We start from the raw sequence: 26,490 nt of genomic DNA, 5'->3' as shown, positions 1-26,490 counted from the left end.
CATGCTCGTGAGCTTTACTTTGCACCGCACAGTTGCTCTGAACTACGGAACTGCGGCAGGTGAAGTGTGCATCCTTCTCACCTTCACTGGCGGCAGACTTTGCTGAGTACAGAATGAAGTCATCGCGGGGCGGGGTGAGGCCCTCGTGCATTCCAGTCAGAGAAACTATCATTCAGTACTTGTCTTTTACATTGTGTGTGTGAGAGAGAGAAGAGAGTGTGTATAATATATGTGATATATGTGTTTAACAGTATCTGTGTGGATTTGTGTGTGCGAACCTCTTTACCATACTCATGTTTTCTGTCAGTAGTCTTTCCCTATTTTTTTTCACTTTAACAGCTTTATGCAATAAATATAAAGAAATAAAAAGGTCCTTGCTTTTGATTGTCTCCTTTAATCTTTTCAATAAAAGTAACAGCCTCTTTTGTTTTCCAAACCTCAGGGACCACACAGACATACTTGGTCATAGCAACGTGATAGGCTCGTGACCTTTGACCCGCTCAGGCATGCACTCATTTTGAAATAACAAATAATCTTGGCTTTATAACAGCGAGTTCAAAGTCAGTAAATGTCGCCAAATGTCGCAGAATGCCAGGCATGGCCGTGGTGTAACCGTGGGTCATTTCTTCAAACCTTTTTGCCGTTTCTCTCGGTTACAGTCAGCAACGTGCAAAGTGCCTCCCACCCCGACTGATGTCAGCTGTTAACCTACATAGGGCAGGGGTGATGATGAGACTTTCACACTGAATGATGCGTGTGTTCCTTCTTTTACATTGTTCACATAGTTACGATCATCTGAACTGTAGTTTTGTGAACGAACGAAAGAAAGGAAGCAGAAAGACAGAAAGAAAAAAAAAGAACAAGTAAAAGATGAAGGAAACAACAATTAACTAAATTAATAATTATTGTTACTTTAAATTTTAATTGTCAGTCGCTGTTACTTTACAACAATTAAGACCTAAAGTAACAATAATTATTAACAAACGTAAAGTAATCCGTATTTTGTAAAAAAAAAAGTTTAAAAAAAACAATAAAGACGTAAAATGAAAACAAGACATAAAGTAGCAACAAGTAACAAAACAAGACAGGACGACAGAAACTAAAAAATCGTTTAAGATACAAAGTAATTAAAGATTTTTAAAAAAGAGATAAGTCAATAAAGATGAAAGATGTTTTACATGTTATACATATTTTTCTGTATACAAGTACTTCCACTTTATTCACTTTCTTCGTCTTTTCGTTCATCTTTCAGGGTATAACACACTCTCATAATAATAATAATAATAATAATATAATACAGTAATTAAGGTATCAATTGGATTTTCTTCATTTTGGAAGCTTGAGTTTAACACGGTGTCCTCTGTTATCAAATAGAATAAAATGTCCATAAAATGTCCCGGATATTATCACCCACTGTTTTCATCAGCTAAGTATCAATATTTCCCAGTATTTTGTATATACCAAACAAAATTTTCTTGCAGAACTAAAAGTGATAATAAAATATCGGTAGGGGTGAGACCCTGCAAGCAAAGGCCAGCCCCAACAACGTGAATGCAAAGGCGACATCTGGCGCAAGGAGACAAGGGCAACAGGAGACAGGGGGAGATTATTCCAGCAGTTACATGACAATTGCGACAGATTTTAAGATCGTTTTTAACTATAAATATGGGCAAACAGTTGACCGACCTCAGCAAAGTTGTTTACACATGACTGTGATATAAAAACTTTAGGCAAACTTGCTTAAATATTTGGCTTCGTTGACTTGTGTCACCAACGATGTTTTCACGACAAAGTGCACCACCAGTCCACCAGGACACTCACTCCTCTCTTTCACACACACACACACACAAACACACCGTAAAAAAAACAAAAATGGAAAGAAATCCCCCCAAAAATGATGGAACAAAACAATCATACAATGGCGCTGGTATCTTCTCTCATCTACCAACAACCGCAGCAAGAAGGGTGACAAGGGAAGTAAATGCAGCTGCCTGGGAGCTCATCAAGTGAACTGCAAAACAAAAAAAAGAGATAAAGATATAAAGAGAAGACTTACGTGATGTCTTCTTATTTTTCCTTTCAGTCCTTAATGGTTCGTGACCTGTGCCTATTCCATGTATGTAACCTTCAGATTTTCTGAATGCGCAATTAGTCTGGCGGGTTACCTCCTCCTGCCAGTACTTCCATCTGCGCTTTTGCTTACTTTCTTTTTATTCTGTGGCGCGTGCTGCTTTCATACTTTCTTATGTGTGACAGTGTCTTTGCTCTCATTTCTTGCGCTGTTATCTCCCGCTGCAACTAAAGCCACTTATCCTTTCATTACAAGCATGGTTGACATGACTGTTGCTATTAATAGCAAAGAAACGTGTCCCTAACCGTCTTTCCAGTCTGTTCGTTTGTATGCGTTTGTAAATGCTTGCATGTCTGTATGCATGTATATATGTATGTAATGTGTACTTTTCAGGCCTAAACAGTAAGGATAGAGACACACATAGCTGTAGAATTTACAAGTAACAAGACAATGCAAAGAAACAGATGCAGAAACAGACTCAGAAATCGTAGAAAAATGGGATTAAAAAAAAAAAAAAAAGAAAGAAAGAAAACCAGAAGACTCAGAAATAGACAAGAGCATTGGCTCAAGAACATATCGTGTTTCATTCGATGTTATTCTTCTGCCGCGTCTCAATGTCAGGCGTTTGACTTGAGGATTCCTTTCAAAGTCACCTTTTGCTGCGGAGCTATCGCCGCCCTGCAGTTCCGGTAAGTCTGCGCAGCCTCGTTCTAGGATCTCCTTGTGCTTCCGCTTGTCGGCGGTGCGTTGGCTGAAGTAGAGCTGCAGGCTGGGGCATTCGTTGAAGCCCGAACTCTCGAGGCAACGCAGTGCGCTTCTGAAGTCACTGCAACAAAAAAAAAGACTCTTGGGAAGATGTCGGCACGTGCTGCTAGCTAACGAGGGTTCACATCGACCGACGAAGAAGTCGTTGGTATCGATGACTAGGACACCGTAAGATAATTTTAAGGTAACTCAGAACACACAGAGAGAAAGACTTTGCCAACAAAAACTGTGCGTTAAAACACGACATTCAATCCACGCAAGAAAAACTTCTCCGTTTGTTTTTTCTTCGTCCTTTTAATTACTTTTGCTGTTGTTTTGAATTTTTGTACTGCAGGTAAACAAGTATTTTTCCTGTGTGTTTGCTTACTTGCTGCTGTTGTCCCCATGTGATAAACATTAAGAGGTGGTAGCTGTGGTTGGGGTGGTGGTGGTGGTGATGATGATGATGACTACCACGTGATCAGCATAGAAATAACTGCAGTTGAACGAATCTGAACCCTGGTTACGTCACGCAGCTTTTTAAAGAACATTTATTGTGATACCTGATCATCCATCCCTAATGTAATTCCGACTACCCGCACCTTCTCCACTCACTCACCTGCACTGGTCCATCGAGAGGACAGGTGTGTCCGTGCTTGCTGGCCAGGCCAAGGCCAGGACCCGGAGACAGTGGTCCATCTTGGCCACGCCCTTCTCTCCGCACGTGTCTGTCAATCAATGAAGGGTGTGTGGTTCAAGTCTTTCATTTTCAAAATGGTTGTGAGCATGTGTAGATGAGGAGGTGGGAAGGAGTGTTTGAGAAATAGCTTAAGAATATTTCGCAGCAGTTAATGTTAGATCATGTGTGAGTTTGAATGAATGCAAGAGTATGTCCACGCGTTTATACATGTGTTTGAATGTATGCCTTTGTGCATTATTGCGTTTGAATGACAGTGGAAGTAAAGTAAGATGACTGAAGGCAGACCTTGGTCCGCTCTGGTATCGTTACACTGCTCCTCGTACAGGCCGAAGATGTGCTGCGGGTACAGGACGTCCATCAGGGCCCCGAACATCGGGCACGTGAGCGGCACGTCACTAGAGTACAGGCACGTGCGAAACTGACGGTAGGCGCTGCAACACCAATCAGCGGATGCTGCCCTTTAATTTTATATCCATTTCTTCGTTCATATGTTATTTTTTATGTATATTTTCTTGTCTATTTCTAAGTGTTTGTCAATTCATGTCTGCATCTCTCGCAGTGTGCGTTTCTCTGTCGACATGTTTGTGTTTTTATTTTTATTTTAGCTTCGGTGACTAAGTCTGTTTTAGGTCAGTGTGTCTCTGTAACAGCCCGGCAAATGTCGATTTTGATCTAGTTAAATGTGAAGAAACTGAAAAGGCGCCATATTCAACAAGGACAGACGGTGCTAAATGTGAGTTTTGTCTGATACAGCGGAAATTTACAAAAGAAAGAATACCTAAATATTTTGCTCACCTGCAGGCAGCATCAAGATCTTCAGGTAAATTGGCCACGTAACTTTTGCATGTTTCCAAGATGCTGAGCGCCTCGTTAAAGTTATCGCAGCCTGAAAGAGAAAGTCAAGGTGGAGTTGTCTGAGGACATGTTATATGGGTTGAAACCCACCCTATATAGAGTTACACGAAGACAAAGGCTCCCTCTTTCATTTCATTGCCTTGTTTTTGTTACTTCTTCGCTTTTTTATTGTCGTTATGATCCGCAGTGTCTTCACTCTCAACTCTTATCTATTTCTGGAAACTTTTCTTTTACCAATATGAAACACCCTTTTACCAGTTTGAATGAATTCTGGAACATTAAATATGTCCTAACAATGACACACAGTGGTCTAAATTTGAATGTACGAGTCCGATAATATCAACACCTGTAAATGTATTTGTCCGTACCGTATATGTCCTGATTATGACATACTGGGACATATTTCAAGACTATGGGACACATTAAACAATATAAAATGTTGTAATGTTTAAGTAATGGAAAGATGCTCAGAAATGGAGACACGTTGTGTGAAAGTGTAGCCTAGACCAGTGGTTCTCAAAGTTTTTCGGACCGCGGACCACTTTACTTAAGTAAAAGCTATGGCGGACCACCAAGACCTAAGTAAAAAGTATGGCGGACCACCAAGGCCTAAAAATCAGTCTGTACTATGAATTTCAAATTTAAATTGCCGCATTTGTTTCATTTTAATTCAAAACTAAATCCTTTTGTAAAAGTATTATAGTAATAAGTTGACATAAAAATATATATACCTGGTTATTTGTAATTAAAATGTTAATACGAGAAATGCATCACTTTAAACATCACTTTGCTGACATATGACGACTGTCAGCCGCGGACCACCTGACTTATGCCCGCGGACCACTAGTGGTCCACGGACCACACTTTGAGAACCACTGGCCTAGACTACAGAACTGACCCCTCCTTTGTTTCTGTCGTACCTGAGGTACAGATAGCGCTGGCCGTTTGGTCAACGCCCTTTGGTAAGAGGTCGTAGAACAGCTGAGAGAACAGATCACAACCTCCAGACACTTCTGCGAACATTCCAGGCTGGCGTTGAGAGACCTGCAGAAAGAGAAACGCAGTCATGTTGTCACACTGGCCAGTGTCAGAGGACACGTGAAATGACACTCCAACATTCAAGATATGAGCGAAAAAGTTCTTAAGTGGGAGCAGACCATACTTTTCTTTTAGAGCGGCAGCCATTTGAGGTACCTGCTGTCACCGATCCTAGTTAATCTCAGCCAGAGCTTGACACATCTAGAGTATGTTGCTAAGAGAGATGATATAAAGAGACAGAGAGAAATTAAAAGAGAAGTGTCACTTGAGTAATAAATGAATTGTGTCACAGAGCACACTGATATATTACTGTGTCAAGGGAGAGAAAGTATTTACTCTGTCACAAAAGTTAATTTCCGGTAATCCCTTTCTTGACATTTTTTTTTTCCTAAAAAGCTTCTTATGGGGCACAGAATGTTTGTGGGGATCAACAGGGGGGTAGGGGTTAAAGCAATAAAAAAATATTCGGCAGCAACTAGTGTCACTAAATGCCTTTCCTCTTGTTACTCTCTCTTTTTTTCAACGCCTACGCGCACCCGGGGTAGAACAAGGAAAAGCTTTCTGCCGGGAGACGGGAGTAGGTTCACAGTAAGTCGAGATGCAGACACTGCAATATTTTTTCCTTTATAGTGTCTTGCTGCCCTGGCAAACAGCTTTGAAATGCAAACATATCTGTTTGAGGGTCAGACGACTATTATGTTTAGTTCAAGGACGCTGTCTGTGAGAGCTGGGAAAGGTGGGGATAGAGGGCAGAGCGGGAAGTGAATCAGGTTTTATTTCTTTTGACGGGACCTGCCCTCTCTCGATGAACATAAAGTCTAAACTTTAAAAAAATCTTACTCGTCTGCGTCAATTCTCTCAGTTACTGATTGCTTTTATTTCCTTCCAGATTTCATTATTTATTTATTTTAATATATTTCTTATTTTATCTGATTGTTTATTTTAAATTTGACCTGTTGCCTTTAAATAAATAGTTTTACGCAACAACAAATGTCAGAAGTGTGTGACATTATTACCTGCAAAAGGAGAGGTAGGAGTTGTCATACAGCTCATCAAAACGAATCAGGCTGGTGCACTGTGTGATGTTGATCGTTCTCTCAAGAAAATCAGGGCATGCTGAAACACCATTAGTAAAAAATTTCGCACTTTTATTAATACCGCAAATAACCCATGGGAGAGCGCCTGCATAAAAGGGAAACAACTCGCCGTTTTTTGCATCTCTTTTCGAAGAAAGGATTGATGACTTATGTCCCTTACAACATGCCCCAGGTGTGAGGACTACAGACAGTTGTATGCGACACTGGTGACGGTCGTCGTCGTTTTAACACAGAAACTTCCATCACCGTCAGCGGTGTCCGTTGCACGTGCAAAACGAATGTTGCCCAAGAAAGTTACTCACCCCCATCGCACATCTGATACAAGTCTTGCATCACGCGCTCCCAGTCGCGCATGGCTGCCGTGGGCGTCTCCCCCGCTTCGGATGAAGAACATCCTCCCGTCGCCTCGATGTAGCACTGGGTGAGGTTGTTTCCCTTTATGACATCCCTGGCGACAAACGCACTCTCTTATTTCTCAATATTTTAATTGCATAGTGTTGAGAGGCTTGCAAATTACACTGCCATGAAAACTACCCCAGGAGTAGTGAAGCATGGGTGTGGGTATAGGGGTATCAAGACGGGTATAATAGTTATTACAAAATAAATTGTGATTTATAGGGCCAGTGCGAGCCGTACTGGTCCACTCTTGCCGAGGTCTTCACTTTCTTGTGGCCGCTTCCCCGGTGTAGGCCTGAAAACTGTCAGTCTTTCACAGTACCTACCGTCCCCATGACTTCAGCTCCTTCATATACCTACCCTCCCCCCCACACACACACACACTTCTCTGTGTAAAACTGTCCTGGATTTATGCCATGTTATGTCAACGGCCATTTTAGTCAGTGAAGGAAGACGTGGATCTCTCGTCGGGCATGAAAATGCAGCTTGGAAAACAATACTGTACTTCAAAAACAAGGCTAGGCTGAAAGGGTTCAAAGGTAAAGAGGTGAGCGCTCAGTGACACTCACATTCGCACTCCTGTGACCTCCGAGTGTCGGCTTTCAAAAACAAAACAAACTGCTTTCATTATTTATTCAATCTTTCTTCCGCGAATTTTGAGCTAGTTCTTTCTCATTTTTTATTTGTATTGAAGGCTAATTAAGTGTAGGTTATTGTTCAATATTTTAGAGGGTTTTCCCTGAAAACGTAAAAAATGTTTAATAAATTCTGTAAGCAAGTGTCAAAAGAAATTAGTAAGAAAAAACTTAATTGAGTTACGTAAGCAAAACTTAAAAGGAGCAATGAATAGTTTTAACATGAAAACAACATATGCCCTAACTAGTAAATTAATACGGTATGTGCCTTTCAAGGAATCGTGCGTTTCAAATTCCTGAACTGTGAAACAGGCCTGTGCAAATGCTTCAAGACTCACAGACAAAGCCGTTGAAGCGATTCCTGTTTGGTCACACCGGAAGTACTTTCTAGAACATGCCTGACAGCGCTTTCCATGGAGGTCACGCATACAGCAGCCTGGGTCATGTTGCATGCTCCTTGGCCGGCGACGATGCTGACTGACAAAGATATCAATTTAAATAATTTAAGGTCAGAGAAATCGTCATGTTAATGATAAGTTAAATATTAAAGGTCACAGACAGACAGACAGACAGACAGACAGACAAACAGACAAACAGACAAACAGACAGACATTTATACTTTGTACGTACATACACGGGCAGAAAAAAATTGTCATCACTAAAGATGTGAAGGTTTATATGGACAGAGCCTAGCTGCCTGCCTGTGTAACACAGAACAGCTCAATAGACTAAACCACTCACTCGAGACAAACAAGGGAAGAAAATGAGTAGAGAAATGTATCAAATGATTAAATCAGCATTATTAATGGTGAAAAAAGAAAGCTAATTTCCAAGGTAGTTATTTAACGGATAAAAGGGTTGCTGTATTTACTGATGATTGATTCAGATGGAAAGGGTGACCATTGTTTACAGGTGGGCAGCCCTAGAGGGAAATAAATTTTTACTGTTTCATAAGTAATATCAAATGACAACGTACCAGCAAACCCGTGAATTCAAGTGGATTGTTATCTAAATTTTAAATCTTTTTTCCTAAGTTCATGTATAGGTTTGCGACTAGGCATGACCATACCCATTGACTCGGACTTCTCCGCCCCTCCTTGCTTCAAAACAAAATTGTTGCCGGTGCTTTGCTGTTCACGTGACATTCTATTGTTTCTGTGTCTGTAAAGATTCATTTTTCAAAGCGCGATATTTTCAACCTTTAAAAAAAAATCTGTTCGTAATACCATCTGTTTATTCTGCTCTGATGGTCATAGCTGTGCGTTCTCTTCCCTTCATCAGATAATCGCCTACGAGAGGGCGCTGCGGGCGAAGGTCGGGTCGCACGTGCCGGTCACGGGGTCACAAGGCTGTGAGATGGTGGCAAGCGTCTCCCCGACCGGTGCTTAGCGTTCTCAGAGATGCAAGTTGCAAATGTTGAAGACAAGCAAACGCCAAGAAGATCAAGCAGAGGGAAGCCCGCCCCGTCTTTCCCCCTTTCCCTCTCCGCTTCCCCACTAGGGAGTAAGATCCTCCCCCTCCACCTGGAGATCGCCTCCTCTTCTCTCTCTCCTTTTCTACCTGGAGAACTATTTAGTCTGGCTGATTGCTTAACGACTGCGGAATATAACACTGCCTCTTCTCTTCGGAAGCTTAGCATGTTCTGACATTTTTGACAGTGTTTTATCTCCTGCGCAATATTCTGCTAATTCCTGTTGTTGCGTTAAAACAAAATACTGTTCTTCTAATGAGATGTGTTCTCCATCATGACTAGATAAAAATATAAACCTGGAGTCTTCATCGCTATTCCACACATGCCCACTTTATTATTACGAATCTTGATTAAAATGTAAATGTAAAAATGAAAAGATGAATCAAACTTGTAGTGGTTATGAGATTATGTCATACACACCATTGAATCCAGCAGGTTATAAAATGCGTTCACCCCCAAACACAAACACACACATATATATATATTATATGAAGGTTTGTATGTTACAATAAAATACTCATTTTGCATGGTTTGTTTACTGCATGTATAAACATTACTTGATATAAAGGCTAAGGAATTTGAGTACATAAGAAAGGTAGGGATTATTTTAAAATAACATCACATAATGCCTACGATAAAAGAATATCTCTTCACGATAATGACGATGTTAACCTACATCCAGGAATGCATTCAGGTAGTACATCGTCTCCAAATGACCACTTATAAAAATGTATATAATTTATAATATACTTATTTTACAATACTTAAATAATTATTGTAATTATATCCGAAAACTATAACAAAAGTTGTTTATACACACGTCTCTCAGACCGCAAAAAGTAAAATAAATGCCTCAGACATAAAGCATTCATGTCATTAAATTGACCAATAATGTTTGTTAATTTTAGGCACAACACTTAAATTTTTTTTTTAATTCAACGTAGCGGCATCAACAATACACTTCAAAATACACCCATACAAGAGTAATATCATCGCAAAGTAATAATTAAATCGTTATTTAGCATGAAATTTAAAAAAATCCAACACACTTATTTACAAACATCACCGAAATATTTTATAACACATATGAGACATGAAAAGAGAGTTAAACACCGTAGAGGTTATGGGTTGAGGTCTTAGATTTTCCTACCTTTGTGTTAGAAGTTTATACCGATCTAATAAATAATGAAACTGATATACTTGGCTCTTTGTATAATAAAATAACTTTTCTGCAAAACAACGCTTTTTAAACTCGTTCACAAAGTAGTCAAGGTTTAGGTCAGGCTTTAGATATCTACAACGGTAAATAACGAATTTTGCCGTAATAAAAATTAACATAACATTCTAGCCATTCTAGAATCCTTCCTCAGACCACTGTGTTAATTTAGTATTTTTCTGCATTTTCATATCTTCGTATGTAACGAAATTCTGTTGTTTGTTTGTTTGTTTGTTTGTTTGTTTGTTTGTTTGTTTGTTTGTTTGTTTGTTTGTTTGTTTGTTTGTTTGTTTTGAGCAAATACATTTAATGGTGATTGATACCTAGTGTACATAAATTCTCTCCTGAAATATCACTTATCCACTTAATCAACCCACTTATACAGATTAAAGAAATGTAACATGAGGGGGTGAAGCGGGGATGGTTTACAAAGTTACGATATCGTGCACTATACTTATGTTGTGAGATCATGCAATAGGAAACAGTTTTCTTACCTTGGAGGTGAATAATCACGCATAAAGACAGGACAAAGAAGCAACAGCCCTTCATTGTCAGCTGCGAACAGGTGCAGAAGTAACGATCCCTTTCTCAGACTGACCCCTCGTCCTGTACGACCTAATGTCCAGCCGTCCCTTTGTGCTCGCGGATCTAATTCACCTTCTTTTAAAAAAAATCCAAATTGTTTGACCGTCCACAACACAATGGTAGGGAGCTGTAGTTCTTACACAGGGGGAGGTAACTGCAGGTGGGAGGTGTGGGGGAGTGAAAAGTGGAGAATGTGCTGGAGTGAGACAAGTGAGAAGGGAGAGGACAGTAGCTGTGGAGAAGAGAGAGGGCTGGTGAGAAGATAAACAAACTGGTCAGTAGGTAGACCAAACACAAGATGACCAATACCCAAGGAATGGAGAGGATGCTGGAGGGAAGGACGAATGTCACCGATGTTAGTGTAAAGATGCTCGCGGTGGAAGAGTGGGGAGGCTGAACAGAAAACCAGACAGACGGGAAAAGGACAGACAAAACAACAACACAGAAAATAAAATGGATGGACAAACGGACAAACGGACAAGCGTATGTTATGCACAGCGGAGGAAATACAATGTGTCTGAGGGTTTAAGCAGATTTAGCGGGATCTGACCGCCAACTACTGGGGACAATAGGGAATCGATTAGCAAGTGTCAAGCTGGGCCAACAGAGAAACAGTGAACAACAGCCAGGTCTGTGTACACGGCAAGGCGATAGGGGGAGGGTGTTTATGACGAGGGCGTTTCCTCCTCCCACTCTGCGAAATTATGAGCGACCTTACATCCGCAGCATGCCAGTGTGCCTTCCTCGAAAAATTATGAATCAAATTTCTTTTACCTAAAAAGAACGAAAATAAGGTCGTGTGGTTAACGTAAACAACGTTTGTAGTTGTACGGGTGTACATCTGTCAATGTGAACAATTAGTTCCTTAGACAATTATATCTTGCGAAATATAGAAAATAAGAAAATACAGAATGAAATGGTTGTAACAAAAAATGTTACAGATTAAATAGATGAATGAAGTGTAATGATGCTCATCATAGATAATACGTAGAAGAAAACCTTCAATAGCATGATCAGTAGACTCTCACCCCGTCCTCTCATTCTCATTTCGGCTCAACTCAGATTATTCCATTTCATGTCATCATTTGTTTTTAAGAAAAACAAATCTCACAATAGGAATAGGATTATAATCATGGACACTATAGCTATGGCCAGCTAACTAAACATATCGTTCTGTCTTTCGAGATGCCCAGTAGTTTCCCATCTTTCTTTAACGTCTAAATTGATAATTATTCCTTTCGTGATATCCGATCCTGCTACCATATCTTTGATGATAAGGGTCACTTTGGGTTTCATTTATAATTTTAAAATAAAATCAAACTTTTAGAAACAGAAAGACGGGTGGAAGCAGACAGGAGGAACATATATCATTTCTTTGAATCACATCCTTAGCCTTATAACCTCCAGTCCATGAAGTATGATAGTAGTCTGTCATTCAGATGGATAGAGAAACAGAGAAACCCAAGAGACTTTAAAGATAAAGAAGGATGGGGTAAAACAGACTGGGACCCTCAGGTTGAGAGGTGGAGGTGTGGATGTTGGGGGAACTGATCCAGTTGTGTCTTGGTAGCGACCTGCACGAGACGTGACCGACGGCTGTCTCCCCAGTGGTGCTGAGTCGTTGGACGTTTAGAAACTCCGAATACATGAGGAATGTGACGGACGTAAGCCGGTGGGCGACCTCAGCTGGAATTTCTACCTGCTGCGGCATAATACCGCGATGTTCCTTTCCTCGCCCGATGGGCACCTGACACGGAGAGGCGACTTAAGTCGTTAAAATATGCTGTTTACATGACCGGTGTTAACTCTCTCTCTCTCGCCTCCTCCCTGTTGATGCCCACATTATTAATATTTCTCAGCCTTATTGCAATTCGTTTTACAAATCGGTTATATATATATGGACATTAATTCTTCGCCGTTCCTACTTGCATTCAGTACAAATTATCTGTTCTCTACTTTATGTGAAGGCACGTGTCATGCCTGTTTTCTCCAAACTTCTCTTCTCCTACAGAGAACTTCGCTTTTCGTCTGACCAGTTCATCTTAATTTACTCTTGTCATGACATATTGTCACCGGCTTTGTAGCGATGATGAACAAAGCAATAGATGTACTCTCCTTTTACATCGCCTCTTACCCACCATTGAGTCCTTTAGACGTGCAAGTAAAACAAATCTTTTCCGTGAGCGCTACTCTTAAATACAATTACTGCTACTAATCCACTCTCACCCACCCGGACCCGTTCTTAGTCCCCCACGGGACCGAGGCATATGGATTAATTCGGAGCCTATAGTTATCATACTTAATTAATCAAGAGAGCGGGCCCCTAGCGACGATCCAAAGTTCGGGGCCCTAAGCAGATGCCTCGTTGCCTGCCCCTAAGCACGCCCTGCACCCACTCTCTCTATATATATATCCCTCCATCAATATCACTTTGTTGATTAATTTTTTTATTTTAAGCTAACTTTTCGTCGTTATAATGTTTGAAAGGAAAAAGTGTGAGGTGTGTGCTACTAGTCTAAGAGAGGTAACTACTGTTATGTCCAGACCATGCAGCTGAATGATAAATTCCCTCCAAAAGTCCTTTGACATTATTCTTATATTTAAACTGTTTATTCACGGAAGCTATTTGTCAGGGGTGACCGACTGCTTCGCCCAAACGATTCACTCACTAACTACATGAACTTTGTCACCAAGAATGAATTTCAAACCGTCGTGTTTACGAGTCATTTCCGGCACAACAGCCAGTGACATGCGCAGAACAGTGTCACGTGATGTTGCTGCCTGGCGAGACTTGGCGCACGTTTCAAAACTGTGTTGGCATTCGATCGTACAGCTCGGCTCGTTCGTATAACTTGATCTTCAGAAAACATCATGTCGGCGATTAAAAAAGCATTGAGGTCTTCGATGCGGCGTAAGAGATACGCTGTTTTCGAACAGAAAGAGAATGACTACATACACACGCCGACATTCAAGCGAAGTTTATCGAATCCAGAGGAAACGGTTTCAAGTGATCCCTCCCAACAATTTGAACAAGACAAACAGCGATCTTCCGTTTTTCGTCGCGGGTCGCAAGTAACCAGATCGTTCAGAGATGCAGTTGGAGTTATTCGGCAGGTATGTTAAGTTATCTTTGTGGTGTGCCTCGATCAGTCTAGACATTTATTCTTTACTACCTTAATGTTTCATGGAATTTTGATATGATATTCTGTTGTTTTCGTTGGTTGCATCATGACATATTCAGGGTGAAAATTTATTGCTTCATTGCTGCTAGTCATTAATTTTAAAAATAAAAATATGTACTTTTCAGAAAATCAGAACTTCAACTCGCCGGCTGGCACCTTTACAAGAACGCAACAATACTACAACTACGCCAAATCGCCGTAAAAGTACATCCGAGGTTGACATATACTCTCCTTTTCACATAGAAACCCCAACACGGTCTGGAAGGGTATCCCGACGATCAAACATCAAAACATGGTAAAAATCCCTTTTCAAATTGTTTGTTATGAAAACTGATATATATATATACCGTGTGTTTAATGAATTCCAGAGTTGAGAATGATAGCTGACATGGGATGTTTCTTGTAACTTATTTATGCTAGTCTGTTTTGTATTAAGACAACTTTAGGATTGATAAAATGTTTACAATTGGATTAGATTTGATTTGTTATTATGGAGTGAATTCATTTGATTCAATGGTGTGGGACTCGTACTGAAATTACACTGCACTATTCAACTGTGCATTCCTATCCCATAACAAAAAACTTTAACAAAAAGTATGAAAGAAAGGACAAGTCAGTCAGTTGGATATGAGAAGAGAAAAAGGGATATAATACCCTGATATCATCTGTATTTACCAGTGGCATCACAATAATTCAGAGATCCCACTTGGATTTAATTTACTTTCAGTGTCAACATGGAAACTCCAACACGATTGCGGCGAGAGGTGGAAGCACTAACAGCTAACATGCAGGCACTAGCATCTTTGTCACCAAACACCCTGAGAGACCGTCATTCTTCAAAGAGGTCAGTTTCTGAAAGTCTTTCAGATTAATCATATTGAACATCACATAATAATAACTTATAATAACAAATGTGCGCACCTGTATGTGTGTTTGTGCATTTACCTGACGATAAAACATTCATTTATTTATGTTTTTGCACCTCACAGAAAGTCACCAGCTGCTACACTCACCAATGGCAGTCTCAGGACACCAAAACAAGCTAGGCGTCGCATTGACTCAAACACCAAGTGAACAAAACCTAATGAAATGTGCTTTTAAATACTCACAATCTACACGCAAGTGAAACTGGAATTTAGGATGTAAAAATCTGTGGCTAAGGGCCTCAAAAGTACAAATATTGCAAATAATACAGAAGATTTCTGGCAAGTTGCAGAAAATAAAGTGCATGTAATTAATGGCCCAACTTTTTCAAAGGTCATCATAGCTTTGGTTTTGACATTCTTTTTTCGCAGACATGTTGGTCATTGAACATCCCCTACATTTGAAAGGGAAAATAGGAATAATTTTCTTTGTGAAGTGGTCTATCTGGGTTAAGAACTTTTCCTTTCTTTGTTACATTTTTTTCTGGTAAAGGTATAACTGTCTGCTAGTTTTAAGTACAGTGAATGATGAGCAAGCAGTATTGTGATGGACGTGTATACCTTTTATTTGAAATGTTTTCCCAGCATCAGTTGTGAGATAGTTTTTATGGCATTAAACTGTTTTTTGTGGTTTAAGTAAACATAAAACAGCTAGAAGGAACAAAAAGGCATTTTAATTCATATATTTCTGTTGTTGGTGCTTTATTTAACCACTGTTTCATTTTTTTTTAATCATTGCAAGTGCTATACCAGAATTTTATTTTATTTATTTTATATTATTCAGTCATTGCATCATGTGGTCACTGGTAGCGTTTCAACCATTATTTGTTAAATTTGCTTTTGTAATCTGTGCTACCTGTATGGATTTGACAAAGTCACAGGGCAGCATTTCAGATGTGGACGGGGTGCTTTTACAAAGATAATTTTTACATCAGTGAGAGAAGCTGACCTTTTTTTCCAGCTTTTCACCACTAGAGCACTATATGTGCCATTCAACCACCTTGTAAAATTAATCCAAGCACAAGAAGTAAACATGTGTAAAATAATTCTTCTCAGTTACATATTTTGCTGCACTTTGTTTGCCTTAAATGTTGTAATGCGCAATTTTCTAATTTATTGTCTGGTCAGGTATGTATCTCCTGACCTGGCAAATTTTCCTCTTGCCAAACATTTTTTAACTGTTGTGCCTTACCCCTAACCTTTTCAAGACTGTGTTCAGAAGCTTTATGAAGATAGTCAAATGTTAATATTATCTTTAAAACTTTTATTCTCTTACACAGTAGATGTCCAGTAAGAAAAGTGGGTCATGAAGCCTCTCACTGGGGTTGGTTCCTCTGCCTACCTTTTTGGTAAAAACTGTGTTGTCTAATCTTGGTACTATTCCAAGGGGGAAAAAAATTCTCCTTCTAAACAAGTATAAAAGTGATACACAACTTGACATTTTGCAACCCACTTTTTTTGAAAAATTGGTGCTTATGTACAGATTTTTAGTGTTTGTGTGTGTGTGTGTGGTTTTTTTTTCTAAGACAGCATCTTTGCTAAGATATAAAATATTGCTGTAGACCCTAGGCAGTTGTATTTTTATAGGCCATTATGTTAAATGGTCTTGCTTTATCATTTTTCGAGTAAGCTGACTACGACAAGCATGGAGTAGAAACATTTTGATGTGCATGTCCATCAAAATGCAGTTTTCAATGGGATTTTCCAATGGCACAGTATGCTTTTTAAAATTGTATACTTTTATATATTATTTGCTGCAATGTGCCCAAATTACTTAGTTTCTTTCCCCCCCCCCCCTACTTTAAGTCAGACATTTTTCATTCCTGTGCAAAACCAATTTTTTTTTGTAGCTTGATTTGCCTATATACAGAGTAAATCAGAGCTTTTTGTTTTGCCCTAGGCAGCATTGTGCTTTTTTTAAAATTGGTCAGTTATTGTATTGAACTAAATCTTTTGAAGGTTGTCTTGTCATTTGACAGAATTATGGCAAAAATCTGTTGTATTCTCTTCTGATAAAGTGGCTAACATTGAAGAACTTTGTCGTCTGTGTGCTTATAACAGACCAAATTCCTGACAGTATTCTCATGCTCTATGATTAATAATCTTATCTTTACTGTGTTCTTTCCAATCATAAGATTTCATTGGTGCATAATACAATATGCTAGTGCAGCTTGTTCAAGCCACATTCAGGTATTCTGCAATAGCTCTTTCAGGGAGAATCATCAATAAAAAAACTAAACTTTAATGGTTTTTTGTTTTATTTTGAGGCTTTTTTAAAATAAAAATCCGCTTTCATATGCTGCAGAAATGGAAGATGATCATGAATACAGCTACAAAAAAATGTGCGTTTTACAAATGTGCATGTTGTATGCAAACTGCTTTGGTCACACTGCAGTTTTAAACAAGTCTTCAGCCTACATTGTTATGGGTATTTCCCACTTCTGCAGCCATGCCATAGCTACATATTTTTGTGATACAGTGCTATTCATTGGTCTGGTATACTATGATTTTGTCATAGCAGCATGTGGACATAGAACTAGAGAACTGGAATGCAACATGTCTGTTTAAACATCTCCTGTAGTATTAATCATTTTCACAAAGCAGTGTGCAGGTGTCTGTGATGTGACCTTGCAAATGATTCATCTCTCACAAGCATAACTCAAAGAAGACTTCTGAGCAAAAGGCTGTTATTTTGTGCAAAATGTTAACTCATCTCGCTCTTTATAAATGTACACCCGGTGCTGCTGACACAATCAAACACATACTGCAGCAATCACTCCTAAACTGAATCATTAAATGAAAATCCTCACATACAGAAATATCTTGCTTTTGTTAAAACTGCACAACCAAGTTCTTAAAGCATTTGCCAAAATACATTCATTATCAACTCGGCAAACAAAAAAGCAGTTGTATAAAAACATGATTTACAGATGTTTTAAAAGTGAAATTTTTAATTCCTGCTAGCTGACAAAGAAAATGCTTATAGAAAAATTACAAAACGAGAATTAGCTTTTTGAAATCAATTCTCTCACTGGCTATCTCAGACTAAGACAACTGCACAGAAAATAGCTAATATTTTCTCAACATATTCCTGTAAGAGCTACATCAACTCAATATTCTATACTGTATGGTTTTGTACACTAAAATAAGTAGGTATATGTGCACTCACAAGTGTAAATATATATATATGTACATGTGTATAAGCAGAAAGAAAACAGTTCCTATTCCCTAAACTGTGTACTTCAACTTGAATTTCTCTTGTGCTCTACTTATGCATCAACTTTGAATATAGAAGAAAGGATAGTCTAAAATGATTCATTAGTATCTTATAATTTCAGACTATGCTGATAACATGTCCATTAATGAATTATTGAAAAAGCTAACACATCAGATGTACATTTAAACTATCTTCCCTGTTCAAACTCTCCCACACAGGATTGCCTCTATAAACTTTGTGGCCAATGGATGTGAATGATCACAAACAAGCAGTAATATGCTGGATTGGTTGCTTAATGTTGTTTGGAAGGAGAAAAGTAAGAACACTTTACAAAGCAAGCAGACATTCATCTTTCAGTTGTCCTCTTCTATAAATAATGACCCCTTATCCAAAATAACATGTTAATCATTAAGAATTTCTGTTGCCTTAATTCTGAAAACAAAATCTGAGGGGGGGGAGGTGTCAAAGGATGTAAATAATGCTAGTTTTGCACAACATTCATATCTGTATGTTTACTGTGCCAAGAAAACATTCTTTAGTTGTTGATTCTAAAACTCCCAACACTACTTGCCAGAGAATAAGGAAATGAAAGTCAAAGAAAAAGCATCTCTTTCAAGTAAGGCGCAATACAAGCAAGAGCCTCTCCAGTATAATTATGCAAATAAGGCAGTGATGTGAAAAGGCTTTCTGCATTTTAAAAAAAATGCCAAGGACTTTAGCCAAATCCAGTGAAAGGATTGTGCCAGGAGACCTGCATAAAATGTTCTGAACTGTGAAATACGAAGTAAAGCACTGGTATATTGAACTGCACTGAGAAAATCAGTGAGGGATAGGAAACAACTCGCCACACCAAGACAGCACAATCTCCCATGTCAAACATTTTAGCAAAGTCACATATGCACTTTTCAGCTTTAACATAAGTATAAGGTAGAACTATCTGCTACAGTTTGGATTTTTTTTTCTGTCATTGTTTACTTTTTAATAAGCATGGCTTTTACTAAGCCTACCCTAGAGAAAAAAAGAAACTGCTAAAATGTTTGATGTGTTTTTGAGGAAGCCAGAATGCACTAAGGTGGCTCTTAATAATCACTATTCCGCACATACAATGCACCTTCCAGTGACAGCACTTCTGCTTCATGGAAGCAAGTTCTGCAGAAAGAGCCTGCTAGAAAATCAACTGGCATAGCTTGTCCATCCTTGTGTACAGTGTTCAAAAATTCTGCTCTTTTCAATCTTCATTTGGTGAAAAAAGTTTTCAAATTGTATTTCAATTGTCTTGTTCTTTTTCTTAATTACCCACTTGATAATGGAAGATCAGTGCTACAATGTAGTAACATAATTTGTAGCACCTGCCTGATAAAAAGGCATTAAAAGCAAAATTTTTTTGCTCATGTAAAAAGCCAGTTTCTTTTTGCAAGATAATGGCATAATTTTGCCGAAAAAGATCTTTTTAAAAGCTCAATGTTTTTCTTCATGGATTTCTAAGCTATCTGCAAATACTTTCTAGTGATCTTTAGAATTGCGCTTGTACTGTAATATTAAACAAATCTGCTTATTTAAGTACAGAAAGAGAAGTCTTATTAAACAGATATCAGTTTCACCTCCTGTTCTTAAAAACAAAACAAAAGCCTTTCAAAAAATTTAAATTGCACTTCTAACAAACCATATTTCAAGTATATTTCCTTGTACATACATTTCTAGTCTCAACATAACAACTGACAAACATTCACTGCTTACATATCACATCTCTCTTTCCCATCTGAACAAATGTTGGCTGTAGCATGAGCATTTCCTCCCTCATTCACACAACTAGTTAAAAAAACACAAACAAATTAAAACAATAGAACTGTTGACAGTTTGTTACAGCCTGTATGATTCTCAGCTCTGATCTGGCCTTATTCTTTTGACTGGAGGACCGTCAAGAGATGTTTCTGGCTCTAGGACTGGGGGCTCAGAGTCTGGAAAAAGAAAACAAGTCTAAGATTTTGACATTTAAAAGCACACATTCCACCTCTCTCTGTGTCTTATACTTTAAATAATGCTTTGATCTTCCCTAAACACCATCTAATGGCTCCTATACTGTCCTCCCTATGCTTCTACTACTCCCCCTTGTTCTCCTATCACACACTCAGACTACAACCCTATCTATTTAGTGGAGAATCCCAACAATTAGGCACATCACAATCTACTGAATAATACATTTCAATGCACAGTGAAGAAAATAACCTGGCCAATTTATACACAGTATAATCTTTTCCCCCTTAGCAAAAAAACAAAATAAAAAGCAGCTTTCCCACAGTGTACATATCCACTTTGTTGGGAACAACAAGCTTTGACAGAAATATGCAAAATCACAACAGCAGCCATGATATTTACCATTTGTCTCCTCGCTGGGACTTTCCTGTTTTAGTCGCTTCTCTTCTTCTCTCACCATGCTCATAGCTGTAAACAATTTCAAAGTAATTATCAATATAGGACCTATTTTAATTTGAGAAAGTCCTACAACCGCTCATCCCAATTCATCAGGCTGCTCTTTCCAATGAAAATAACCTACATTTTTTAGGACTGATAATCAGATGATAGTCCAGGAATAAAAAAGGAAAGCAGCGAGACCGAAACTGTTTTGCGTATATACTGATACAAGGAGTGATTTTCCCAATTGAAATGTATGCAACAGGCAACTCTTTCTTGAGTCCATAAAACTTGATAGTTCTACAACCACTTATTCCAATTTATCAGATTGCTTTTTCAATGAAAATAACACAAATGCAACAAAACATAATTTGTCCCCATGTAAGGTCCCAACTCTCTCACCAAAAGGATAATATGCCAAGATCAACCCTTCATCTTTGTTGGTTTGCTAGTGCATAACTAGAACCAACAGTGGGGAAAAGCATGTGCACTACTTTAAGTTGAAAACACTATGTTTGCCCCCCACGGACTGTGGAAATGGATGTAAACTATAGGAAAACAAAATAAACCTGCTTACGGTATGAGATGCTGGAGGACCACTCACCCACTCTCATCTCTGGGTCGGCATCATTAGAATCCTGTGAGTATTCTGGCATTGTGTTCTCTGAGTTTTCAGGGAACGACATGTTTGAATCTTCATTTAGAATTTCACTATTACTACCAAATGATCCAGTTGAAGCTTGAGTGTTTTCTCTGTGTAGACAGAATTACCTGTCAAAAACAGAAAGCCAAAAAAATGCACTATCTAATATTGACTCCCAAATAAGCACTTAATTTACTTCAAGGATGTGTGTCATCCTGTACTAAAGTCAATGTTCATAGAAAAAGACTGCATGTGGATGCAGATAAATGCGTAAACATGAAAAAAAAATGCAATGATTTAGGAAAAACAAATAAAAACAAACACCTGCACAATGGATGGTGAAAACTGCAGAATAACCCAAGGTGTAGTGTGATGTAAACCTTCTCATGTGCCTCTTTCCCCTATGCCCACCCCACAAAAAAAAAGAGAGACTATAAGAGAGCAGGATTATGCTCTTAAAAACAAAGCTTATGTGCAGCTCAAAAAGTGAGAACTAATTATTTTTTTTTTCAAAAATTATCCTTCTAAGAATTTCTTCAGGAAAACTTGTCACTGACTGAAGACAATAAACTATGACCTTCTGCATTGTCTTTCCCACCTTAGTGGGGTGGTAGTGATTATAATGATCCATGCTGGAAGATAAATGGTTAATATTAAAAAAAAAACCAGGGGAGGGGGAAAAAGTAGTAATTCACCATTTGTCAGATCTTTGACATTCTCTTTATCTCCCTTCTTCCCAGGACGGCCAGTTTTGATGTTTCCAACTTTTCGGACACCCTGGATAGACTAAAATGATGATTATTAGCAAACAAAGGCAACACTTTTAACAAACGAAACATGGCTGCTATTAAATATAGCACAAGACTTTACAACACATTTAGAGTGAACTATGACTTATCTTTTCATAAAAAGTAAATATTTAAACTTCTGAGCATTAATATTTCATCTAATTGTGCTCTTATTAGATTTTCACAAATTAAAATACCAACATTCATCCCAGGTAAGGTGACCAGACGTATGCCGATGATGTGTGTCACCGTGAGAGACCTGAGAAATATATAATTAATCTGATGTATCTAGAGACTAGCTTGACTTGTTTTTTATTTCTTATGCATTCTTTAAGCACTAATTTTAATCCTACCTGTGCTGGTTCTGAACTGGTCACTGAAAAAAACAAAAAGCAAATAACTTAAGCATGTTTGTGAAAAACTTAATCTTCCAAGTATTTCTCTGTAAATGATTATCTACTCCTTCTTCATAACAATGCTACTGCTCACATAGAGCTATGATGAAAACAGTTGGACTAAGAATAGCAGGTTAGCCAAGTTAAGAATTAAGCCTATGAATCACACACTTGGAAAAAAAAAGAATGCAAAGCAGAAAATTATAAACATTAAACTTAGAGATAATAATTAACATATCTGTATTATAAAATGTGCGCTAATGTGCTGCCACACCAGTCCAACATAATTAAAAAAAAAAAATTCTCTCTGCTTACCTGGAACCCATTTGAATATTTTCATGGTTGTGTCACCAATAGTAACCCATTTCTTTTCCCTGTGGACAAAATAAAAATTAAATGAACCAAAGATGCTGAACCAACTTAAAGTAAAACCTCCACCTAAGCTAACTTATGTTCTCTGAAATATATAGTTTTATCAAGCACCTTGAATTCACAACTGTGGGCTTTTAAGCATCAATGTCAGAGAAAGAGTGTGTATGTGTGCATGTGTGAGGCATGTGTATGCATGGAGAGGTCCATGTTTACAGCAAAAATCTCATAAAATAGGCATAAGCAGGGATGAGATATTTTCAGATTTAGAGATTTAGTTCCAGATGGGTTATCAGGAAGTGATTGCCTTTTTTGGTGGGGGGAGGGGGGAGGTGCAGTCTTTTGTTGAGAGTAGCACCTATCACCTTCCCTCACTGTCTTGCCCATTTAACAACTAGGTCAACTGTCTGACATACCCTGCGCCACACAGGTAGGGAACTGGCTAATGCGCACACCACTGACCAATTATACTGGTCCTCTAACGGTCTAACCACTTAACTTTCTGCTTCTCCAGGTAATAAAACTGGAAAAGTTACTGTACTGTGGACAACGTAGTGCATGCTGCTCTTGCTCTTGGCAATAAGTAATGACCTATTTAAAAAGTTTCTTTTGTTTCCAGTCGGTTTAGTTTTTATATGATTATAGAATATAGACTAAATCACTCTAAAGTGTGCACATGTAGTGGAAGCATGAGTGCATGCGTCTGTGTTACTGTTAGCAAAATCTATTGATCTGAAAGGATTAGGAAAAAGTTATTATGTGTGTTGCTATGCTCATAACGTGAAGGGCCTTCTCTTATCCATGCACACTTGTAAGCTCTCTCTGCATTTTGCTATGAAAGCCGTGCTTGGCATGTAGCGGCAGGCGCGTATCACTGGGCTTTTCCCTTTCACTCTACCCTGCCCTCGCCTTCAACTCCCAACAACCACAAAATAAATTAACATTTTTTTTTCGTCTATTCTTTGATGCAGTTTCCGCACGATTCGGCTTGGTGTCCTAGTAATAACACAATGGTGTCTGAACTTTAACCCGACAAAACCCACGCGCGGCTACAGGCTGAGCACAGATCCGTGCTAGTCTCAGGCGCCCCGAGCTTGAAGTTCTACACACGTCCGTGGTAGGCTGTGTCTGATAACAAGCCGACCGGGTTTTCCTGACCGACCTGCCCGCGGCAGTGTGAGTAATCAGGGCCGCGTGTAGCCACCGAGCTACATTCACCCTCTTCGCTTCAGTAGTCCATAGGCACAGAGTAAAATCTTCTCAATCAATACAACTCCCACCCACCCACCCGGCAGACCGGCTGAGCAAACGAGGACGGCTTCGTCTCACAGAGCTACAGCCGCTCAATACCCGAAGGGTGCAATAAACTATGTGAATATAGCTCTGTGCTTCGCCCATGCACCATATTCTCCCCCATTCCTCCTTAGCTACGTGCACTGCGCGCAGAAAGACCATAGAGCTCTCTGGTTGACTTGACGATGAACTCTCGCTTCGAAACGGACACCTATGACCTCTAGTATTGTTCTATATTTAGCAGAAGGTGTTTCCCTGATGTTTACAAGATTAACTTTTTGAAGAGCTGGCACAACGCCAAAAATAGATGCCGGGAACCGGTGAGCGCGCTTAGCAACAATGAAGATGCTGTGATACCCGGGGTCCTGACAGTGTTTCGTCCTCAGTGCGCATACGCATGCATATTATATGCTTGCGCGCAGGTGTGCGTATGTTTGTTTGAGCATCTACATACACATACACATGATCAAAAATTGCATGTTATTTTTGTTTTACCTGCGCTTGTGTCACAAATGCAATAAAGACAAACCGAAATAAAATCTACTGCACAATCCCATGGTGTTTAACAGCTGGTTTCCTTTATCCTTGATGGCTCTGACAATTTGTTGAGAATCTTCCTGGTAAGCATTCACTATGAACTTCTCAAGCCAATTAAAATGAGGGCAGAGGCAAATTTCAATTATGCAAAAAGAACATATTTTCCTTTGTTCTTGCCTCATAATATAATGCATACTTAGGTATAATCCCAATAGTGTAACTGTTAATGACAGTGACAGTCCTTAAGAATAACTGCCACTTATAGCCCTACGCAAAATATTAACAAAATTGTATAGCTTAAATATATTTACAACTTCTTTAAAGCAAAATACTGACTTTTTATTCCATCAGAAATTCAGAAAAAAAAAATTTTAAATGTATGCTATAAAAAATTGTCAAGTTTTTAAGGTAAAAAAGTAATTTGTTTCAAAAATCTTTGTGCCTGAAATAAAGAGACTGTAAATTTAATATGAACAGGTGCACCAGGATATAATGTTTAATTTTAAAAAAAGACTCAAATGCCACATATTTGTGGAGCATGCATCTAAGGCATGAACAATGAATCTGATATTATTTCATGACTAAACCATGGTACATCAGCTCATATAGCAAGTACACAGAAGAGGGTTTTTTTTTAGCAGAGTTCTGTAGCATAAGTAAAGCAAGTATAAAATATCTTCAATGTAATTAAATGAACTTACCTCTACTTTTCTAAAATAATGTGTTGTGATGAAAAGTCAACCAGTCTCTATATACATGCCAACCTGTGACACTCCTTTCAACACTAGCTATGTCCCCAGTAAGACCCACATTCGCTCCCACTTCACAAAAATCCCACAAAGTTCTTACAGTTTAATAAATGTAATTAAGCGATTACATAATGTATACGAAAAAAAAGTGTAATAAATGGACAAGAAGTGTAACATGGAAGCCCAACAAACGAAAGACCATCCCCTCGAATATCTTGCCACTACTATTTATTCCGACACGATCGCCATGTCGGCGGCCTGGTCCACGAACTAAGGAGAACCACGCGCTCAAGTACTACCCACTCTGTCCTCTCCCATCCCGCTGAGCTACAGACGGGTTGTAAATAAAACCACGTGGCCGCCCAATCCGCTATTTAGCCGCGAAGGTGCTTGGCAAAAGCAGCCGATCGTCAGAAACAGCGCCGATGAAAAGTGAGAGAACAAAAGATATGCAGACGCCACCGCCTCTGCCACGCACTAAGCTCGCGGCAGTCGACACAAACGAGGTACGAAGAAAGGCTCAGCCCTTCCCAAAGACTCACCACTTTCGCACTTTGTCTATGGCATTGATCACTCTCTTGATGTCTTCCTTGGCCCTGCTCCGGGTTTCGGCTCGAACTGACCGCGACAACATATCTAGGAAAGTTACGCTTTGTAATCAAATGCTGTGTTTATGCTGTGCCGTTCCCAGCAGGGCGAAAATAGACGGATTATGGCGTCAGGCCCCGGATGATACCTGCGCTGAGTGCGCAGCGCGAGCGCCGACATCCATCGCGGCACTTCAAGGCGCACAACTCGTGCTCGCAAATTAGACATGGCTTACATCCCCTTCCTCGAATAATGTATGCCGTTAAAGTGTTTTGAGCACGAATATCGGTTTGACCAGTAAACAGAGCTTGAGGAAACTGATTTATATATCTGAATTTTGAATTTAATTATGCAAACGTTCGTGCTAGGCTTCCGCAGGGTTCCCAATCGGCGGAAGTATCGTCCAATGTTTTTTTGTTGGGTGCAAGAGATGATCATGAAGACCTGCACGCGTCCGTGGTATGACTCGCACTTGTCTGTGTGTGAGAGAGCATCGTATGATCTATGTATATTCTATACGTATATGTGCATATCCATGTTTGCATTTGTCTACAAATAATTATTTGCATTAAAACAAGCAAGATAA

At 39.1% G+C, this 26,490-nt stretch overlaps 3 protein-coding genes across 4 annotated transcripts; 1 reads left to right on the top strand and 2 right to left on the bottom strand.

Annotated features, from left to right (window-relative positions):
* Positions 1 to 1,039: 1,039 nt before the first annotated feature.
* On the bottom strand, positions 1,040 to 11,488 carry LOC112562369. Of its 2 annotated transcripts, XR_003098850.1 has the most exons (8): positions 10,718 to 11,488; positions 7,875 to 8,013; positions 6,808 to 6,953; positions 6,425 to 6,524; positions 5,291 to 5,414; positions 4,311 to 4,401; positions 3,801 to 3,946; positions 3,435 to 3,543 (listed from the first exon to the last, which is right to left on the bottom strand). XR_003098850.1 is itself a non-coding variant. In XM_025235610.1 (7 exons), the coding sequence occupies exons 2-7, from the start codon at positions 5,391 to 5,393 to the stop codon at positions 1,938 to 1,940; spliced, it is 696 nt and encodes a 231-aa protein (XP_025091395.1). In that variant the 5' UTR covers positions 5,394 to 5,414; positions 6,425 to 6,525; the 3' UTR covers positions 1,040 to 1,937. The 2 variants fall into 2 exon arrangements, 1 of the variants encoding a protein (XP_025091395.1); XM_025235610.1 differs by lacking the exons at positions 6,808 to 6,953; positions 7,875 to 8,013; positions 10,718 to 11,488 and adding exons at positions 1,040 to 2,011; positions 2,725 to 2,897 and having other exon boundaries at positions 6,425 to 6,525.
* A 2,087-nt stretch (positions 11,489 to 13,575) lies between these two features.
* Positions 13,576 to 17,158, top strand: LOC112561644. The gene is made up of 4 exons (XM_025234233.1): positions 13,576 to 13,922; positions 14,116 to 14,285; positions 14,718 to 14,834; positions 14,980 to 17,158. Exons 1-4 carry the CDS (start codon positions 13,680 to 13,682, stop codon positions 15,062 to 15,064), a joined length of 615 nt encoding a protein of 204 aa, XP_025090018.1. The 5' UTR covers positions 13,576 to 13,679; the 3' UTR covers positions 15,065 to 17,158.
* Positions 17,159 to 17,583: 425 nt separating this feature from the next.
* On the bottom strand, positions 17,584 to 26,068 carry LOC112561645 (B-cell CLL/lymphoma 7 protein family member B-like). Its single transcript, XM_025234234.1, is given in 8 exon segments — positions 17,584 to 20,088; positions 20,507 to 20,572; positions 21,147 to 21,250; positions 21,253 to 21,313; positions 21,881 to 21,971; positions 22,327 to 22,349; positions 22,684 to 22,742; positions 25,859 to 26,068. Coding segments are annotated over 8 exon segments (576 nt in total). The 5' UTR covers positions 25,951 to 26,068; the 3' UTR covers positions 17,584 to 20,008.
* Between the last annotated feature and the right edge of the window lie 422 nt (positions 26,069 to 26,490).

Source organism: Pomacea canaliculata, linkage group LG4, assembly GCF_003073045.1.
Source record: "Pomacea canaliculata isolate SZHN2017 linkage group LG4, ASM307304v1, whole genome shotgun sequence".
NCBI classification, from domain to species: Eukaryota; Metazoa; Mollusca; class Gastropoda; order Architaenioglossa; family Ampullariidae; genus Pomacea; species Pomacea canaliculata.
This window is presented reverse-complemented; position numbering and strand designations above follow the sequence as displayed.

Coding starts and splice junctions, on each gene's coding strand:
- LOC112562369 (XM_025235610.1), bottom strand. CDS start 5,393: ATGTTCGCAGAAGTGTCTGGAGGTTGTGATCTGTTCTCTCAGCTGTTC. Junction 3,947..4,310: donor GATCTTGATGCTGCCTGCAG/GTGAGCAAAATA, acceptor TTGGTGTTGCAG/CGCCTACCGTCAGTTTCGCA. Junction 2,012..2,724: donor CGATAGCTCCGCAGCAAAAG/GTGACTTTGAAA, acceptor TTTGTTTTGCAG/TTCACTTGATGAGCTCCCAG.
- LOC112561644 (XM_025234233.1), top strand. CDS start 13,680: ATGTCGGCGATTAAAAAAGCATTGAGGTCTTCGATGCGGCGTAAGAGA. Junction 13,923..14,115: donor CAGTTGGAGTTATTCGGCAG/GTATGTTAAGTT, acceptor TGTACTTTTCAG/AAAATCAGAACTTCAACTCG. Junction 14,835..14,979: donor GACCGTCATTCTTCAAAGAG/GTCAGTTTCTGA, acceptor TGCACCTCACAG/AAAGTCACCAGCTGCTACAC.